This window comes from Aquila chrysaetos, chromosome 21 (genome assembly GCF_900496995.4).
Source record: "Aquila chrysaetos chrysaetos chromosome 21, bAquChr1.4, whole genome shotgun sequence".
In the NCBI taxonomy this organism is placed as follows: domain Eukaryota; kingdom Metazoa; phylum Chordata; class Aves; order Accipitriformes; family Accipitridae; genus Aquila; species Aquila chrysaetos.
Window position 1 is genome coordinate 21,987,425 of NC_044024.1, and position 20,848 is coordinate 22,008,272.

General features: G+C 41.1%; 1 protein-coding gene across 4 annotated transcripts; it reads left to right on the top strand.

Moving 5' to 3' along the window:
- The first annotated feature begins 45 nt into the window (after positions 1 to 45).
- On the top strand, positions 46 to 19,323 carry RLIM (ring finger protein, LIM domain interacting). Of its 4 annotated transcripts, XM_041118899.1 has the most exons (5): positions 46 to 227; positions 2,644 to 2,721; positions 10,904 to 11,092; positions 11,954 to 12,037; positions 12,883 to 19,323. In XM_041118899.1, exons 3-5 carry the CDS (start codon positions 10,924 to 10,926, stop codon positions 14,415 to 14,417), a joined length of 1,788 nt encoding a protein of 595 aa, XP_040974833.1. In that variant the 5' UTR covers positions 46 to 227; positions 2,644 to 2,721; positions 10,904 to 10,923; the 3' UTR covers positions 14,418 to 19,323. The 4 variants fall into 4 exon arrangements, with proteins under 4 accessions (XP_040974833.1, XP_029852299.1, XP_029852302.1 ...); XM_029996439.2 differs by lacking the exon at positions 2,644 to 2,721; XM_029996440.2 differs by lacking the exons at positions 46 to 227; positions 2,644 to 2,721 and adding an exon at positions 7,337 to 8,205.
- The last annotated feature ends 1,525 nt before the right edge of the window (positions 19,324 to 20,848 follow it).

The window sequence follows — 20,848 nt, forward strand, 5'->3', positions numbered from 1 at the left end:
CGGCGCCTGCGCAGAGGCGCCTGCGCCTTCACTTCCGTTTGTCGGCGGCCGCTTCCGGGCCCCCCGTTCCTTGGTAACAATGGAGCAGAAAATGGCCGCCTGAGAGGGGAGGGAGGGAGACGCTGCGGCTGTTTGGGGACGGACGGAGCGAGGCGAGCCGGGACCGAGCCCGCTGAGGAGCGGGGAGAGCAGAGGACCGAGAGCTGGGGAGGCGGCGGCGGCGGGCGGTGAGTATCGAGGCGGGAGGCGAACTCTCAAAATGGCCCGAAGAAGGGAGAGGCCCAGGCCCAGGGGAGGCGGCGGCTGCGGCCCCCGCCCGGGGCCGGGGGCGGCCGGGGGACCGCGGGGCCCCTCTGCCCCTGCTCTGGGTCCCCGCCGTGCGGACTGCGGGGTCCCGGGAAGGGCAGGGCGGCTCCTGGCTCCGCGGTGCTCGGGAGGCCGAAGCCGCCCCGCGGCAGAGGCGGAGCGGGGTGCCGTGTTGGAGCTGGGGGCGGTGATGGCGGTCTGCGCGCGGGTGTGCCCGGGGCACTGCGAGGGATCCTCGGCCCCCGTCTCTCCCCGGATGGGCCGGGCTCTGTCACCCCGGGGACTTTTACCTCTTTCTCCCGGGGCGTGTGGCAGGGCCTCCTGCCGAAGCGGGGCGAACCTGTTCCTCCATTTGGAGCTGAGGACGGTTTGCGTCCGTCCCCGTCCCCGTCCCCGTCCCCCCCCCCCCATTCTCAGGGAGGGCTGCAGGGCCCCTCACTCTCTAGATTGGGCTGGAGGAGGAATTGAAACTAGCCCCTTTTTGGAGGGGTGGAGTGTGAGGGTGAATTATAGCCGCTATCTTGGGCCTCGCCTTGCTGTTTAGTGCCTGCTTAAGGAATCGTAGCTTTTCAGGGCCGTGTTTTCAGTCTGTTCGTCCCGTGAGTTGAGACAAGAAGCCCTGTTGTGGGAGACAGGTGAGAGGAACTCTCCCCGTGTCTGTTTTAAGGGTCTTGACCAGCCTGTGACTTGTTAAAACCTGTGATGTTTGCTGTTCCTATGCTGTTAGTTTCTCTCCAGTTAATCACATCATCTTTGCTCTGTCACCATCGTTTCCTGTGCAAGTTCTTCCTTCCCTTTTTAATACTGTTTGTTGACGTTTAAGGTTTCTGTTTACTGTGTTTCAAAACCATGGTCAAGTACAGCTAGATGTATGTATTACTTTACCTTCAGTGATCTGCTTTAATGGAGGAGCAATATCAGATTGTATATAGTAATATGCATATAGTGTGGTTATTAAGGTTTGTTACGTGTCTTAATTTTAGTTTGTAGTAGAAGGAGCCTGACAAAAGGTTTCACAGCAAAAAATACAGATTTTTTTTTTCATAATAGTTTTGTTTATTTAATCGTTTTTCAGGAGGATAGAGTCTTTATACAGAGAAGCTTGTAAACAAGAATTCAGACTCAATTGTATCCAATAGTACCATCAGACATCTGATTTATTTTCCCTGTCCATATTGGCAACACTGGTTAATTTCAGATTGGAAATCGTTGTCAAAATGCTAAAGAAGCTCTGACACCAATTTGTCCCTGAATTTTAATTGCAGTGACTTGTTGAGTCTTTTTAAAAAAATAAACAGTTGGCTGCTTCTTGTGTGGTTAATTATCTTAATTGAGAGTCAGGTACTTAGTTTTGTTGTAGTGGTCAGCTAGCAGTTAAACTGACTGTATACCCTCTACAGGTTTACCATTTTGGAATTAAAAGAATTATAGCTGGGAATTATGTCTTGCCTGCTCCTGACAAGGGAAGAACACACCACACATTATAAAATTAAGGGCTTCTTGTTATGTTAGACCACTAAAGCATAACAACTGCAGTGTTCTCTTCATCAGCAATTCTGACTACATAAATGTTTGTCACTGAAATAACCACACCAGCATTTTTCAAGCATGTAGTGGTTGTCATCTGTATCATATTTATTTTCCATATTACTGAATTCATGGACATGGTGTACTGGAAAACAGTGTTACAAGTGTCTGGTCTCTACTACATGTCTTTTTTTGTGTGTGCATGTAGTGGTATTTTTAGGGGAATGGATAATGTGATCCTTAAATGGAAATGTTTTCAAAGCACCTATATATTAATATACCTGCTTAGCTTGTTCCTCTTTTTCCTCTGGGAATGTGTCAAAATAAATTTCTTGATCTTAGTAGAATGCTTCTAGTTGCAGTGGAGGTGGTGTACTTTTTTTTTTCAGCCATAACATAATGTTACAACTTCATATACTTAAGTGTAAAGATTGCATTTAAGTCCAGTTTAATATAGCTTAACACATTACTAGGCTGTTCTGAATTTTTTTGTAGAGAACTCAGTTTCCACGTATTAAAACATTTGAATCCAAACAAGATTATTTGGTATTTATCCAAGTTTTTGTGACTTAATCTCTGTCTTGACGAAAGCTTATCAGCTCTTGCGCTTGCAAAAATTAATCTCGAAGCGATAAAACCAGACGCGAACATCTCCGTCCTCGAGATACTTTTGTGAAGGTCTTGCACATCTCAAAAACCAAAAACAATACTTCTAAACAGTCCAGCAGTGTAATAACTTAGTCAGGACTTTTGTGTGGTGAGTAGCGATAGCCAGAAGCATAACAGAGACTCTGTTTTGCTTTTGCACAGGTTGCTGGCTGCAGTAAAGATCATAAGAAACACAGAAGCCTGTGCCTCCTTCAAACTGTTCAGGTTTATATTAACGAGGTACTTGTTAGTAACTTTTTGCTGATGTGCAGTGTCGAAGCTCAGCTTTTTACTCAAGGAGGTCTGCAGGGTTGTACGGTGTCATAAAACCATCTAATGATAATTGAATATGTAGGAAAAGTAAGCATACGTTTTCTCTTAATTTAGTAACTTAAAAATATTTTGCTTGGAGCACTCTTAATTTCAATATGTAAGACGTATGTGCATGTAGTCTTGTTAAAATGCTTGAGCTTGCCTGCCTTGGTGTAACATCAGAAAAGGAATTCTAGTCTTACTGATACCTATTTAAATTCACATAAATTTTACTTAATTTTCCACTTCTGTATTTGTTAGGCACTAGACATCAACAGCAACAAAAAATCCATGTATCGGAATTTCTGTGTGGGTTGTGGTTGTAGTGATTGTCATTGTTTTATTGGCCTTTTACTTTCAGTAGTAGCTGTATGAGCAGCAGTTTTGTGGAGACAGTGAGATTTGGTAGTAAATTTAAATACAAGTTTTTCTTTTTTAATTGAAATTCAGGGAGTTCTGATTGGCTTAGTGCTCTCACTAACCAGAAGTTCTGTGTCTTCAGAAATCAAAACACTACATGATGGTCATAATGTAGTTTTGTGGGTACGACTTCCTTGGATGTCAATCCTGCTTATACTGCTGTCTTCCAGTGTCAACACTGGTGACTTGTGTGCAGCATTACTTCTTCCTTTGAGCTTCAGAGTGGGCCTTCTGCTTGCTGACCTAGCCGGAAGCTCACTTCTGGGGGAAAGGAGCATCGTTTCATGAGACTCCAGTGCTGTAAACTTGTTACACCTTGTACATGCTAAGCTTTCTCTTCTGTGATGTCATCTGAATTTGAGGGCAAAAGGCAGAACTTAATTTCATTTTCAACTTGTATGTGAAAAGTGTTGTTTTAGTAAGTACAGATGATAAAATGTGAAGCCCTGGGTTTTGGCAGTTCTTACTGCATTTTATTTTCAGAGCTCCATCTTCGTTCCACATGCTCTCAGTATCCTGGAATTGCTAAGCTCTACCCTTTCATATGGAAGATAACATTGGAAAACTGTTTCTTTTTTAACTAGGTCTCTTTGAGTTGGGCATTTTTACAGCAAGATGGCTACACTGCCTTAGATACTGTAGGACTGTTGGAGACTGCTGGGATTCTGTACCCTGATTTCTTCTTTCACTTCTGACTTCTCAGGAGCTGATAGTACATCTAAGAGTGTTTCTCTTCATCTCAACAGTTAGTTCTGTTGAAGTATTTTCCTCTCTTTTTTTATTCTGTTGAATTTTCTGCAACTGTTCTGCAAAAGTATTAATCTGCTTTCTGTTGTTTAAAATGTATGTTCAGAATGACATCTCGTTTTACAGCCTTTGCTTTGAAACATACCGGGGTAGTGAAATAGCTGAATTGATCTTTAACACTCCTTGTTAAGCTGGCATTTAAATTTTACAGCAGTTTAGACAAAACACTTCATAGAAGACAATTTTCTTCCAGCTTTCCAAAAGTGGTACATGTTCCATGATATTTTTTGAGGCAAAGAGGACATGGGGAGTTCTTGAGTGTTTAAAATTTGTGGGAAGTTTAGTAGAAATCTAGTAAGAGCGTAGATCTGTTTGTCATCAGAGTGTCAATAGAAAGCAAGAATAGCGGGGGGGGGGGGGGGGGTTTGGGGGAAGAGTCTATCCAAAATTCATGATGCAACTTCGAAAACTAGAAAAGGTTGTTACCATTTCTAAGATGTAGATGAGTGAATTGTACCTATGCTATCAAAGCCTTCGATGTGATCACAAGAGGAAACTTGTGAACCTGCACAAGAAAAAAGCAACAACAAAACTTGGCATAATGAAGCTCCATGTGTAATGCAAATAGATAGCTGTTTCATTTCACTGTTTTATGGTATCTTTTTCCTTTAATGATAGGATTCACCGACAGGTTTTGCTTATGCTTTTGAGCTTGCAGACTTGAATGATGAAATATTTAAGATGAAAATGCAGTTTCTGTTATGTCTTATTTTCTGCTAGTTTTGAGAAATTGGATACTGACTGGCATGGAAACTATTTTTCAACTTTTAATTCTTCTAGGAAAATCTAGTAGTTGGGAGGTGTGGTGGGTCAAATGAATAGTGCACATGAATTTGGTTCTGTTTGCGCTTAAAGAACCCAGGGTAACAGAACTGCCTGTTCTAGCTGCTGTTCCTGTGTCATTTGAGAAATGGAATTGGAGAGACTGCTGGCTGGGGCTGGTCATGCCAAACGGGATGGTATGTTAGAGCTGCTGAAGTCAGAGTTCATGGAAAGCGCTTTGAACAGACAGCTGTGTTGTACTTCTGCTGTAGAGCTAAAATGTCTTTGAGGTATGTTCAATGAAAGCAGGGTAGGAAAAAGTAGTTAATCTGTAACAATGCAAAACAGAAAATAAGTATTTCTGGCTTCCACTACTGAGTGTCTTCTTTTAGTCAAAGGGTTTGATAATTTCTGCAGACTGGAAGTAAGCAAGGTGCTCTACCAGTTGAAGTACCTAATTAAGATGAGGTTATGAATCATAAATGAGAAATTAGCCTTCTGCTGAGCACATCTATGAAACACTTACTCATATTGCCATCATCTTTTTTGTTTATACAGAGGTATTAATTATGTTGCTGGGACATGAGGTAATTCAGGAAACATTCCTAACATACAGGGCACTACAAATTCTCATGTAAAGTTGAAATACGGGTGACACCTAGATGGGGGGAATTTTAGAGGAAATCTTTGTTGCACAGCTAGCTTCTGAGCATCTGAGTTGTTTCTGCAGTTTAATTCAGTGCCTTTCTCCTGCTGAAATTTGAGACTTGCCCCATAACTTTAAGGTATTGCTTTTTCATTTGACCCTGCAAATGAGTGATTCCTGAGTTTGTCAAATCTTCTAAGTTTTACCTAGTTTAATGAGAGTTCTCATGTTTTATGTAATTTTAAAAAAAAAAATTTAAAATGGGGAATGCAGGCTAAGGTAGTGGTATTCTTGGTATTCAATACAGATAACTAATGTCTGGAAATATTACACATTTTTGAAAGAGGAAGAGCTAGTGATTTATCACTGTGCCTTATAGTCCCTTAGTACTTTCGGGCTAAGAGTTCTGTAGTCCATAAGTGCTAAGCATTATGGAGGTACACAGTGTTACTGTTCAAGGTAAATGGACTACACAAGTATTTTATCACTGCTTGCTGTCCCACTAGATTGTTTTTAAGCAGTAAATTCCTGACTGATGCGATTTAGTTTACATACGACTTGGCATAAAGAAGATGTAAAATATTTCTTGCACTGTGAGAATGATAACATTGTATTATTGAAAGAACATCTAGTACTCCTAAATTGTTCCTATCCAAAAGAGCATAATATTACTTTCTCTTGAATAAAAGAATGTAACAAACAATACCTTTTGTGGGCTTACTGTTTTTGCTCCTGCAGTCTCTAGCAGCAGTGGAGAGACAGCTAGTCATTTGTGCTCTGAAATCTCTGAGATTGTTGAAGTGTAACTGCAGGGAAGGTACTTTGCTGACTTGTGGAAGGATGGGAACACCAATTAAGAATCCACTGTAGTTAATGTGTCTGGATATTCAGCTGCTGAAGAATATTTTCCTTAATTTCTTTTCTCTTTTTTTAAAAGGGAAAATAATGTATTCTAGCTATGATTCTGTTGTTTTGTGCAACCTTTAGGTGATTCCCCCCACCCTGTTTTCTCATAAAGAGATTTTCATTGCTGGATATCTCAGCTGAAGTTGGCAATAATCAAGAGATCTGAACTTCTGCTCATAGATGTGACCTTCCCCACCCTTTGTCAACTCAGTGGTGACAAGGGAGGACACTGAAGAACGAAATTCTGGACCTTTTAACTTGGATAAGAACAAACTCTTACTTTGAGTTGAACTAAACCACTGGAAGAAAGAGAAACAGAGTTGAAGCATACCTGCTTATTAGATAATCAAATGTTGGTTATTTTGTTGTAACTTAATAGTATACCTGTTGGTTTTCCCTTGTCAGGTTTCCCCATGTTACTGTAGTCAGCTTCCTTAAGCCATTATTAATCTTCTGCAGTGTATGAGCTGAGAGCAGAATCCTGAATGAGGGACAGGTTTTCAGGTTATTTCTGCAACACTCTACCACCCTGAAATAGGAGCGAGGTAACATAGTAACTGCCACCATGGTGTGCTGCTTTTGGCTGGGATAGAGTTAATTTTCTTCATAGTAGCTAGTATGGGGCTATGTTTTGGATTTGTGCTGAAAACAGTGTTGATAATGCAGAGATGTTGTAGTTATTGCTGAGCAGTGCTTACGCAGAGCCAAGGGCTTTTCTGCTCCTTGCCCCACCCCACCAAGCGAGGAGGCTGGGGGGGCACAAGAAGCTGGGGGGGGGGGCACAGCCGGGACAGCTGACCCCAACTGACCAAAGGGATGTTCCATGCCACATGACGTCACGCTCAGCGTATAAAGCTGAGGGAAGAAGAAGGAAGGGGCAGACGTTCGGAGGGATAGCGTTTTGTCTTCCCAAGTAACCGTCAGGTGTGATGGAGCCCTGCTTTCCTGGAGGTGACTGAACCCCTGCCTGCCGATGGGAAGTGGTGAATGAATACCTTGTTTTGCTTTGCTCGTGCATGCAGCTTTTGCTTTACCTGTTAAACTGTCTTCATCTCAACCTATGAGTTTTCTCGCTTTTACCCTTCTGGTTCTCTCCCCCATCCCAACCCGGGGGAGTGAGCGAACAGCTGTGTGGTGCTTAGTTGCTGGCTGGGTTAAACCCACGCATGGAAGTCCTGTTGTACAGCCTGATGGGACCTATGGAGTCGTGCTGAGGCAGTAGTAGCCTAAATATTCTAGTAAGTTCAGTCTGGTAACATAGTGCTCTGCAGTGGTGTGGGAGGTGAAGCTTAAAATGGGTGATGTGGACAATGAGCTGAGTGGACAGTGAAGAGATAGAAAGTAACAGAAGCCTTGGGGTAGAAATCCTATTTTCCATTTACTGGTTATAATATCAGAGCTCTAGTTTGAAGAGTATTGTCCCATTTGCTGTCAAGAGTAAAGTAGGGAGAATGTGTTGATGTGCATTTATGTGTTTCTTTGCCATCTGTATTTCCATCAATATAAACATCCCATATAGGTATATAGCATTTCTAGGACATTGAAGCTAAACAGCATGAAACTGGGGTACAGTGGTCTAGTGTAATCTGTTACAGTAGCTTGCAATTGGACAATACAGCCAAGTTTGTCACTGGTAGAAATAGCCCTAATGTAAATTAAATTCTTAATTCAAGATCCCACCTCTGAGGCTTTTTTCTTAGCAATAGCTTCTTTTCAGTCTTGACCAATAGCTGATTTTATGGTTTAGGAGGGAAGATATGAGATGATGGAGGAGAAAAGAGGAGCAAAACCTGGAAATAAGTAAGACTGACTTTGACTTATTCTGAGCATTTCCTAAAGGATCACCTACTGAAGTGTACATCAGCCTGTTGGTAAAGAAGAGATTCTGCTGTCCGTCTCCCTGCTCCCCCCCCCCCCCCCCACCCCCAACTTGTTCTGACTCTCCCTTTTTCCCTGACCAAGAATAGTGCCCCTTCATCTTCTGAAATGGAATGGGCAAATGTTGAATCAAACAGGCATTTTATAGCTAAGGTGCCTGTAAGCACTGGAATTTGCAGGTAAAAGGAAAATTTCAAAGCACAAGCAGTAAACAAATGTCATGCTTTGTGTGCATAGTGCGGTTTCCTTTTTTAAAAGCTGTTGTAGAATTAGTCTAATGCTTACAGATATGTTAATATTGGCATTTTTATGAAGACATTCTATGTGTTTTAAAGTCAGTAAATACCAATCTGGCAGTCATTTTGGGGAAAATATTTTACAAAACTTTGTGCTGCTCCTGTCCCTTAGGATCTTACTACATTCCCTTATTTTCTTAATCTTATTGTCAACTTTGTTTCATTGTTGTCCTAAAAAAGGGAGTGCTGGTTAGAGTTTTGGTGTGTATCCCCAGAGAACTAATGCATCTTTCCAGGTTTTATTTTGGATGCAAGTCTCTCGTTCTACTTGAGGCTTTATTCAGAATTTTCTTTTAAAAGTAGCTGTCTTTGTATTTCTGGTATCTTCTCTAGAATGAATATGTATTTAAGTGAAGTTACTTGGAGTCATAATTCTGCTACAGAAAGCTTGTAAAAAAGTTGTTTGAGTTTCAAGCAAGCTATGTTCTTATTAGAAATATGTGTCCAAGATTTGAAGGACATACAGATTTCATAACTGAGCCCAGTCAGAGTTGAACATACCTGCTGAAACCATTGCTCAACTTTCACTGTGAATGGGTTCATTTAGCGGTGTATTTGACAGCACGTCACATGCAGGCTTCAGATGGGCCATGCAGTCTCTAGATTGCACCAGAGATTTAGCAATGCAGAGAATGCTGATAGGCTTCCATTTGAGATGGTAGTAACCTTAGTGATTGCTGCTGCTTACTGATAAATAGGTGAAAAGTAAGCCTAATTCCTTTGGTAAAGTGGCAGAAATTCACAGAACCAAATAATACCAGTAGCCTTGCATACTGCATTACTGAATGGCAGCAAGTCATTTGTGCCTTAATATGACTAACTTAAAAACGAGTTCTACTGCGTCAGAATTCAAGACAAAGAGGGTTGGAGTAGCTATTTTATAATTTGCAAGTCTGCAGTAATGGGATGTCCTATCCTGTGGAGTTTTTCTGCTGTTACACACTGAGGTTGTCAGTGGACTTTAATTTTCACAATAGCAGCTGAAATAAACTACCGCTGGAGATCATGCAGTGCTGCTCTTCTGTGGAGAAGCACTAATGTAAACTGTGGGCAGTCTTGACTTGACAGCTGTGCTGACAAACCAAAAAAAGATGCTTTTTGCACTAGACAGATGTCTAAGTGTTGGAAATTTTCCAGTGAGAAGCAGAAAAGCTTTATTCTTCCAGTATTTTCATGTCACATGAAGTATGGTTTAAATGAAAGGAATGTTTTCTGATGGGGAATGTTATTGCAGAGCTTTTTAGCATGCAGAGGATTAGCTTGCTAATCACCTCTGAGTAACTAGATTCTACCAGTTGTACAGGAAAATTCTTGATGTTGTGAATAGCAAGGCATAGTGATTAAGGAAACTAGTTATTATTTTAACTTCATTTGATATATTTGCATGGCGCAACTAGTGCCAGAATGTCTTCTGCATTTGCATGTATTTTATTGTAATATTTATCAGATACGGACATGGCATTCATCGATAATTTTTTTGAGACACACATTGTCAAGGATTGCATCCAAATGAAAAACTATGAGGAGAAGATTATTTTAAAAAATATGCGATATAGAAGACATCTCTTTATAGCAGAAGTTATACCTGGTATACACTGTGGAGTTTTGTCCTGGAAATTTTAGTCATCAACATCAGTAATTCAGTAAATGCTGAAACTTGCAAGCAAATTCTTCTCTTGACATAAAACTATAAAGTTGATTTCACAAACCCTTTTCCTGTTTTGAGGAAATGAATAGCTTGCTTTTTTTTTTTTTTTTTTTTTTGCACACATAGTGCTCCATAGCATCTTCAGTCTTCTATATTTGAATTCTTCATAACCCCTTCATTCTGTTAAAATTCACTTGGGTGGTGAAGAGGGTGTTTCTTGTAGCAGGCAGGCAGAAGTGATGAACATATAATCCCATGCTCTTTTAGAGTTAGAGAGTATGATCAAGGATGGCTTATGCCTTGTACTGCACTGTTGTATGGCACTGTAAGTCATGCGTTGTGAGGCAGTTGCAGTATTAGGAATATTTTATGCTAAAAAACAGATAGTCATGGACATCTAGTCAACTATGTGAATGTCAAGATGGTCTAAGGGTTATGGCTGATGATATTCCATGTGTTCATACTTGCTGCTTTATTGAGTATTTGATAATGATGGACATAGATTTTGTTTGAACTTCTTGAAGAGGTTTGTGCTTTGAGAATGATTTCACTTTTGATCCCTGTGGTTATGCACCTCATCTTAACTGAAGCTTCATTAGCAAACTACTTCCCTGCTTGCCCACAAACTCTCCCCTCTCCCCCCCCAATTTAAGGATAACAACGAAGAATGTAGTACAGGTTAAACATGCCTAAATTTCATGCCATACTTCACTATGCTGGATGAAGGGTTTGTTTTCTCCTTTTTAGGTACTCTCCCACTCATCAAGATGGAAAGCTCAGATTCTAGTGATAAAGGAAATATTGATCAATCAGAAGCACAACGTCAGAGTCAGCTAGATCGATTAGATCGAGAAGAAGCTTTCTACCAGTTTGTAAACAACCTGAGTGAAGAGGACTACAGGCTTATGAGAGATAACAATTTGCTAGGAACACCAGGTAGGTAATGTTTGGGTATGTACATCTTACTAGAATTGCTTGTAGGTGATTTGTGTCATTTTCTGTTCTCCTGAAACTGTTTCATCCATTTAGTTTGTGTGCTGCAGTTGTGTTCCATGGTAGGAAGTAGCTTCTTGCTAAATTGTGCGTACTTAAATTTGACCAGTCCCCTGACTAGTGGAGAGGTAGTTAGGATGAGGTGGACCCATCAGATACAAAAGTCTAGTGTTTACACAACTTGGTGGCAACACCCAGAGTTGACCCTGGTCCAGTTATGGACCCTTAGACTTTTTTGATCAAAAAGTAATCTCCCTTAAGCATCTGTGTGAAAATTTTGTGCTGGTGAGGTTAAGAGTTTGTAACTAGGGTAAGTAGTCTGGTGTGAGATTCTGCATGGGCATTTTTATGTCAGTTTTCAATTGACTTATTACTTTAAATTGACACTTTATAGGATGATGCCTAATTCAAACCAGTTCTAATTTAAAACATGACTTAAACTAATTTAAACCTTTTTTCATGCTTGTGAAGGTGTTACCTTAAATATGTTACTCTGGACAGCCATTTAATTGGTATAGGATGATGAAAATTGCTGATAAGTTGTAGAGGTTACAGAACCAGAAGGCACATCTGCCTTGAATACATTGAAACTGTTGGATCTTTCAGCTTCAGGAAAACTTAGAATGGTGCTGAAGTATCTGAACCTCCCTTTAGCAACCTGTTTGGCAGTCTCGTTATGGCAGGATTTAATTAGAAAAAAAAAAAAGACAAGCAGTGGCTTGTACCTTCTTTAGAAGCTTTTGATAATGCTTGCCATACATATGATTTGGAAATATTTTTGGAAAACTTTGCTTATTTTCTAAGGTGAAATTACTGAAGAAGAGTTGCTGAGAAGGCTACACCAAGTTAAAGAAGGTCCGCCACAGCAAAACAGTGATGAGAATAGAGGTATATACAGTATTTGTGAAAACTCTTAACTTTAGCACCCCATACGGACCTTAACTTGAGTGCAGGAGTGGAACAAAGTTAAGCCTAGGCAGGTGCAAGGTGAGCTTTGCTTCAAAACTAAGTGAGCGTTATATCTGATATCTGCTGCAGAGGTCAGTTTGGGACAGATTTCACTCATAATGCATCTGTTACTTGCATCAAGATCAAGTTTCATTTAGGGTTCTTTTTTTTTTTTTTTTTTTTTTTTTTAAATTTAAGATTGCCTTCCTGTCTGCTCCCTTCTGGGATGCTTTTTGGCAATCCTTCTTTTTTTATTCACTGTTCTTCCCTTCTGAAGATGCTGTATTGCTTTTGTTATCATCCTTCCATAGAGATTGGTGGAGAATGCTTGGACCTTACCACTAGGGTTAATTCTTTAGTGAGACAGATTTGCTATAAAGCTATTCTTCAAGTGAAGGGTCAGGACAAACTTAGTTCTCTATTTAGCAGTCGATAGATCACTTAATTGTTTGGAAAGGAAAACACAGAATATTGATGTGTTATGACACCTGAAATGTGACTTTCCATTTACTTATAATAAACAGCATGTGTTATTTTGATGACTTGTTTTCTATGTGATGGCTGCAGCCTATCTGTACATCTTAGAAAAATGTCCACTCCTGCTCCCTTAAAAGAGCTCTGGTAGATATGAGTTGTGATGCTATGTGTGAAACCACAATAGCACTTGATAGGATTAAGCACTTCTAAATTGTCACTTGTTAAACTAAGCAATTATGTTCTTGGAAAAGATCACTCCAAAATTAGCTCAGTACTCTAATTTTGGTAGTTCCCTGTCTTTTTCGCAGGTGCAGAGTCCGCAGAAGATGTTTCAAATGGAGATTCTATAATAGACTGGCTTAATTCAGTCCGACAGACTGGAAATACAACACGAAGTGGGCAACGAGGAAACCAGTCTTGGAGAGCGGTGAGCCGGACTAACCCAAATAGTGGTGACTTCAGGTTCAGTTTGGAAATAAATGTCAACCGTAATAATGGGAACACAAATCCAGAAACTGAGAATGAGCCATCTGTAGAGCCTTCCAGTGGGGAGGATTTGGAGAACAGCCAAAGTGACTCTGAAATTCCAAGGTCTGAATCACCATCTGTAAGGCAGCCTGGATCAGAAAGGAGCACTTCCGAGGAGCTAACAGCTGAGGAAGCTTCCCCTCCTAGAGGGCAGAGGAGAGCGAGAAGTAGGAGTCCAGAACAGCGGAGAACACGGGCTAGGACTGATAGAAGTAGGTCACCTATTAATCCAGTGAGTGAGACTCCTCGCAGGTCTCATCTCAATACATCATCTCAAACACTTGACCACTCCTCAGTGAATGAAGCTGAGGGAAGTTCTAGAACTAGGCAGCATGTGACATTAAGGCAGCATACAGTGGGGACTGAGATGCCAAGTGAAAATGCAGTTCTGTTTTCGACCCCTGAAGCAAGACCTGTTCCTCAAGCAGCAGGTTCTTCAGAAACTAACGGCACCAGTGAGTCCGCAACTCCTGGGCAGAGGCCTCCTACCATAGTACTTGATCTTCAGGTGAGAAGAGTTCGTCCAGGGGAATATCGGCAAAGAGACAGCATAGCCAACAGAACTCGGTCCAGGTCCCAGACACCTAACAACACAGTCACTTATGAAAGTGAACGGGGAGGGTTTAGGCGCACGTTTTCACGTTCAGAACGGGCTGGAGTGAGAACTTACGTCAGTACCATTAGGATTCCTATCCGTAGAATCTTAAACACAGGCTTGAGTGAGACTACATCAGTTGCTATTCAGACTATGCTAAGGCAGATAATGACAGGCTTCGGAGAGCTGAGTTACTTTATGTATAGTGATAGTGATGCAGATCCTAGTGGCCCAACTCCAAATCAGAACGTGGATGCTTCTGAGCCACAGAACGGAGGTGGTGGTACTTCAAGCAATGAAAGTACAGATGCTAGCTCAGGGGAGGTGTATGAAGGTGGTAATGAAGGTGGTTCAACATCTGGTGCCAGACGGGAAGGTCGGAATACGAGGGGATCGGTCACATTTGAAGAAAGTGGTTCTCTACCATTCCTTAGCCTAGCACAATTTTTCCTACTAAATGAAGATGACGATGACCAACCAAGAGGACTCACCAAAGAACAAATTGACAACCTAGCAATGAGGAATTTTGGTGAGAGCGATGCTCTGAAAACCTGTAGTGTGTGTATTACAGAGTACACAGAAGGCAACAAGCTCCGTAAATTGCCTTGTTCGCACGAGTATCATGTCCACTGCATTGATCGCTGGTTATCAGAAAATTCCACTTGTCCTATTTGTCGCAGAGCAGTCTTAGCTTCTGGTAACAGAGAGAGTGTTGTCTAAATGAGATCTGAATTTATGGCCAAGCAGCTAGTGTGATAGTGATGGGCAAAGAAGTCACTTCCTTTATGGCCACTTTTTGAGTGGTACCTCAATGTATAGTAATGACTTGGAGTGAATATTCCCTCATGAAAGCATTTTCTCTGAATTCAAGCTTTTAAAATTGGAAAATTTCTTTAATTAGGGCTTTCAAGATGTAGTCAGTTTGGGTGTTAAATTTCACTTGTCCAAAGACATCTACCCACTTAAAAATATTTTTTTCTTTGTGAAGCGTATTAAGTTCTTTCCCCCACCCAGCCCCTGCCATTCCAGTCCAATAACCATTTTGTCCTCAAGATTGTGCTTATGAGGAGTTCTTTGAGAAGTCATCCCAGCTAAATGTACATGAGTCGTAGAGGAATTTTTGCAAGAAATCCAACTATCTGAAAAAATATGAACTTAATTGCACACTTGAACATACTTTTAATTTTCATACTGGGTTAATATTGGACATGTCTCTGTAAATAACACTAATGTTAGCCCTTTCCCCATCACTATGGCACGCTGTAGGATGAGCTGTTAGCTTAATTGGGATATTTATCTTGTTGTGGAAATATAAGAATTGCCTATGCTTGTTTAAATAAAAAAAAAAATCTGTTTTAAAATTGTAAAGCTTTTTTGTAGAAGCTCAGTACTTTTCCAATGCACTGTTGTACTAACGCATTAAGAATTAAAATTGTACCATGCTTAGAAATCAAGAATGCTTTTCATACAAAACCCACCACACAGAGAGCAAACTAAATACGAGAGCTGCTTTTGTAACTGTGTACCTGTCAAGAGCAGTGCATATCTGTACTATTTATGTGAACAGCTACTGTAATATAAAAACAGTTGAATTAGACATCTTAATTGCATTAAAAAAACGGAAATTAAATGTTATAATTGCAGTGTTTTGGCTCAGTAATGCCACCAAAAGAGATGATAAAAATTAGAAACTGTTCTAATGGCTGGTTATTTCTTGGTGTGGTTGCTAATATGTAATAATACAAAGCGGTATGTACCAGTTCATTCAGTGAGGTTTATGCCCAATTTTTCTATCAGTTTTTACTTTCAATTTTTGAGGCAACTCTGTGAAACTATTACTATTCAGCAGATAAGTATTGACAAGTGGGTTTTTTTTTTTTTCCTTCCCTACCAGTTTCAGCTATATTAGTAACCTCTGGATCTGTTGAGTGAGCTTGCTGATATATCCAGTGTTGGTAGCCTGTGACTGAAGTGCCGCAGAAAAATAACTTAAGTATTAACCGGGTAACACATTATTAGAGTGTTAGGTTAAATTTAAAATTATAATTGATTATACACTTAAATGTGTAGCCAATTCTAAGAATAACGTTTAAAAAACCCCAACAAATTCTTTGTACTCCTATTGGACAGATTAAAATGAGTTGAATTTACTTCTAAAATTATGTGCATGGCATATTAAAGTTGAGAATTGGAGAATGTAGCTCAACTCTCATCAGTTTCAGGGGAAGACATCCCTCCCCTCAATGACCTGTTCTTTGTTTTATTCTCTGATTTTTTTTTTTTTTTTTTTTCTCCTCCTAGCTTACATGTGCAACAGGGAAAGCAATATTTATTTCAACTCCAGGGCAGTAGTTATGAAGGGATATGAACTGCTCTTGCTGGCTATATGGGCAATGTTGCTTGTTCCTCAGATGACAAAACCAAAGCTGGCCTATCTCTTTCTCCTAATTAAAACACATTTTTGGTGTTTTATAGTGGTGGTTGCATAAACTATAGTCTGCTCTAAGCCATTTTAACATCTCATCAGCTAGTTAAGGATTCTGCAATGTCCCAAAATTCCAAATTTTTTCTACATGTGCGTTTTGTGGCATTTGGTTCAGTGGGAAACCCTGACTGGCTATTGAGCTCGCTTTCCTCTTGGTGGGACGCACCATTGTGGCAGAAGAATACGTGTATTCTTTCTGAACAGAAGAGTAAATAAGCTCATGTTTTTAAATTTTTCCCTCTGACATGCATCACTGTAAAATTGGAAGTTAGCTATTAATTTCAGGTGCTGGACTCTCTATGCCGAAATTTCCTCAACAAAATAACACTTCTGAATTTCTTCCAGTAGCATTCACATAGCAAATACATACTATCAGTTGCAGCTTCCAGTAGCTTTACTGACTTACTGGAGCGTAGAATTAGAAGGAAAAACCCCCTCTCTGCGTGAGTACCATGTTAGATTTCAAAAGTCTGATGTACATCTCTGAGGACTAAAGCTGGTGACCAGAAAGAAAGGAGCCCACTAGTGCTGATTAATGTGAAGCACGGCTGTGATACGTGTCATTCAACATAGCTTTCTTTTAATGTTCTGAGTTCCCAGTAACTGTTCATATTGGTAGAATCAACTTTACAGTTTTGTTATAGCTTAATAGTGGCATGCCTTAACATTTTGTCTTTCTGTAACAATAGCAACTAATAAAATGTTGGAGGTTTCCCAAATGGTACCAAGAACAAATAATTTAACATCAGTTCAGGGGACCTTGAATGTTCTCAATGTTTTATATGCCTTTCCTGATGCTGAGCATGCTAAAGGTGCTGGGGGGTTGTTGTCTGACATCTGGAGGAGTTGGCAGAAATTAAATTGCTGATACAGCAAAGACCTCTTTATGTAGCTGAGTCATCTGTCAGCCGCTGTGGTAATTCAATTTCTATTCTTTTGTAGTTAGATTGGGGTTAGGAAAAGCCAATATTAACACTTCAGTTGCTAACAAAATATGAAAGACACTCTTAATTTAAGAAGGTTCACAGTTAGCCTAATTTACAGTTTATGAATCATTTTGGTATTGAGCATTTGTACTTATTGCTTCCCTCAGTTTATGCTTTTTTGGTATTGCAGGATGTATTACACTTGGTATTACACTTAACTCATGATTGTAGCCATATGAAGGGTTAAAATGGCTAGTTTTGTCCTTTTCCAAGGCCTGATAGTGCAGAAATGCTGAGTCTGAAGAGGCCGAGACAGCCTTGTTGCATCAGCTGCCTGGTTCACAGTGCCACCGTGTGGGAGCCTCTCTCCACCTTCCTTCAGAGCCAGGAGAAGTCTGTCTCCTTGCTTGGAGCAGCGTGCGTTCTTTTGCATTGAAGGCTCTTGCTTTATTTTATTTTTGAAGGAGGTTCCTTGTTATCGCCTGCCTCAGTAGTTATCGTGGTGGTTTTTTCAAACTGCAAACCATCCAGGCTCCTGCTGTGAATATCTTAACCTGGTGTGTGAGCTTAATTCCTTTCTGGCAGGACAGACCTGTACCCACAGGACCTCCATACACAGCAATTAAAGCAGTCACAAGGCCAAAACTTAGAAGAACGCACAGTATTTTTTTGTTTAAGAGTGTGTTTGATAGTTGAACTCAGATTGTGAACCTATACAGAGTTGTGGGTGCTTACTTTCTTTTTTTTTAATTGGGGGCTTTATCCATTAAAAGACTGTGAAGAGTTATTCCTGGGGTTTGTTAGATTTCACTTTCACGTGCACTTTTTTATTTCTTCAAACAAGATGGGTTTTTGCAAAGAACTTGTAGGCAGTTAATTGACTCATTTTAAAAATTATTTGATTAGTGTAGGTACTGCATGCATAGAAATTACTCATTAAAAGTTTAAAGACATTTTGTAAGAGGTATTGGTGTGCAGGCACAGCAGCTGCACTGACATGATACCGTACCAGTTTTGAAGGAGCCCTAATTGTCCATTGTGTCAACTTACAAACGAATGGATTTCCCACCGAAGTTGGCACAATGGACCATATAATGACTGTCATTCCAGTTTCCTGTCACTTGTCTGGATTATGCAAATGTAGAGAGTCCAAAGGACACTTTCCCTGGTATATCTGCAGTCGATGTTTATCTTGAAATGGTTGCCTACACAAAGAGGAGATTCCCAGTAGTCTCGTAATAATGAGTGTCTAATATGAAGGTGAGAAAAGAAGCGCAGTTGAGGCTGGCCATCGGTCTCTGACTTTCAGCAGTGCGATGCGGGGTTTTCTGAATCTCCCAGTGTGATCTTCACTGTCACACTGCAATACAAAGCTTCATCCTGTCGGCTTAGCCGCAGCCTTATTTTTAGTTTGGGTTGCTTTTCATTAACATATACGTTCATGTAACTGTCTGACGTCTCGGTTTTCTCACTGGTCATCCTTGCTCCTACCGCGGGGGCTCGCATTGCTTGAGTAAGGGTATGTAAGCAAGTGTGGAGCTGATGAGGTACACGGTCGTTACGGAAATGTCTCCCTGCTCCTCTGCCGTCTTCCAGGAGGAGGTGCTTTGGATGAGGGTTGGCTTGGAGCCACGTTAAGGGAATTTATAACATGCAGAAATATTTCCAACCCTTACGTACACTAGGCTTTTTGTTTGTTTATCCTACTAGGGAGGGAGGAAGAAGGGTGAAGAGACAGAATCAATGGTAACTTACCCAATTGTGCTGTGTTAAAAAAGAAGTTTGCATCTGTTATACCAGGGCTTCCCAACCTCTTTCATATGAGGTATCTCTCTCTTTTTTTTTTTTTTTTTCTTCTTAGGGGGAAACATACCATTGAATTTGCTTTGATTGTTTTATTTGGTTTTGTTCCCTTAAGCTAAAATACCTGAGACTCCTTCCTGAATTTCACTATCTGCTAGTAAGGCTGTTGGTTGGGAAGCCCTGAATTCAACTGAGAATGTAACAGTTTTCTTTTTTTTTTTTTTTTTTTTTTTTTTCTTGTACAGTGCTTTACATCTGTTTATACTGGACTTGTTTAATACAAAATGGTACTCTGAGGTCATTGGACAACAGTTTGACCAGATTTGATAGCTAACATTTAGGAGGAGTTTGTTCCCTATGTAAGATGTCATAATGCAAATTTAAATAGACTCAATAAAATGCATGAAGTGTTCATTTTGTGCTTGATCATCACTCCTTGGGTTTATTCTTCGCACAGTGGGAATGCGCTGGAGTAAATGATGGTGGATGTGGTAGGAGTTTATTTCCTCCGTACGCCTTTTCCCTTGAGGCTGGGCAGAAAGGAAAAAGCCGGAATGGTATAGCGTTAACTTCTCGGAAGAATTTATTGCTCCTTAGTACATAAAACTGAAGCAATAAATCTCACTACATCCCAGACTTCTGTAAATCTGTCAGTGCATAATGTGGGGTACCAAAGCAGTGTCTGCAAGTTGTCTTTCAGGTAGCAGCTGTGACTTTTACGGGTGCCCATCAGTACCAGGGTCCAGTGGTCGGGGCTGAGTCTCCCTAGAAATATGCTTTGCAGTGTTCAGCGGCTTTCGTGAGAAGCTCTCACATATGGCTAAAAGCTTCGTCCTAAAATTAGTAGCTGATGTACGTGCAAATACTTGAGTGGGAAGGAAATTTTTTAGGGCGTGGGAAGCTATCTTTATTATCAGTGCTTCCCCTCACCTCAACTCCGTTCCTCGAGTAGGAAGCGGGAGCCGCTCCCCGAGAGGGGTGTGCTGACGTCGAAACAAAAGAAGGGGTAGGACGGTGACGTATAGCTCGAAAACACGCAGCACCCAGTGTTTTGGGTGCCACGGCAGTGGGCGGCAGTATCGCGGCTGGGCTGATGCTTGACAGCGCTGTGAGTGATGCTCTTGTTGGGTTAGGAGGAAAGTCGTGGGCTTCTCCGGGGGTGCGCCGAGTTGAGATTCTGCTCCAGCTTCACTCTCCGTGGGGAGAGCTCTTGGATAAGGGTGGGGTTTTTTTCCCCATTCTCACATGCTTCGTCTTGAACTCCATGGTCTGTCTTGCTCTGCAAGCGTACAGTTCAACCTGAAATTGAGTCTTTAACATAGGCGTGAACTTTTATTTCAGTGACTTCATTGGTGAAGTGGTTCCCACGCTTTCTGTACCAGGAGCTCTTTGCCAGGTTGCTGACTCCAGCCCCGCATCTCCTTGTAGGAAGTCATTCGGTTTGGGTAGCCCTGTATTTGTTCCTTAAAAACTGTCAATCAACCCCCAAATTGCTTAAATCGTCCAAACTGGCCTTGGAGCACGTGCGTGGCTGACTTCATCCCTATGTTTGTTTTCGTTAATATTTTCAAGGTCTTTGTTCTGGCCTGTAATACTTTATATAACCTTGTTCCTCCCTCTTGGTGCTTAAACCCTGTAACCTTTTACATTGTCCTACTCCTCCCTTCAGGGTCTATTCCCGTGGCAGATCCAGACCTTCACAGGGGAATGTGTTTGGCCGCTTTGCTGGTCCTGTTGCTGGGTGGGAGGAGAAAGGTTGTGTTTGGCAAACCTGGCCATCCCAGAGCGACGGGGGTGCAGGAATAACCATGCATTCGGGGGCTTCTCACCTCCAAAAGGGCTCTTCTGACCGCTCCTGAGAGTTTGGAAATACAGAAGTGGGGAGAAAAGCAAAGGCTGGCTGCTGCTCGCTTGCCCTTCCCAGCTGTTTCAAGTTT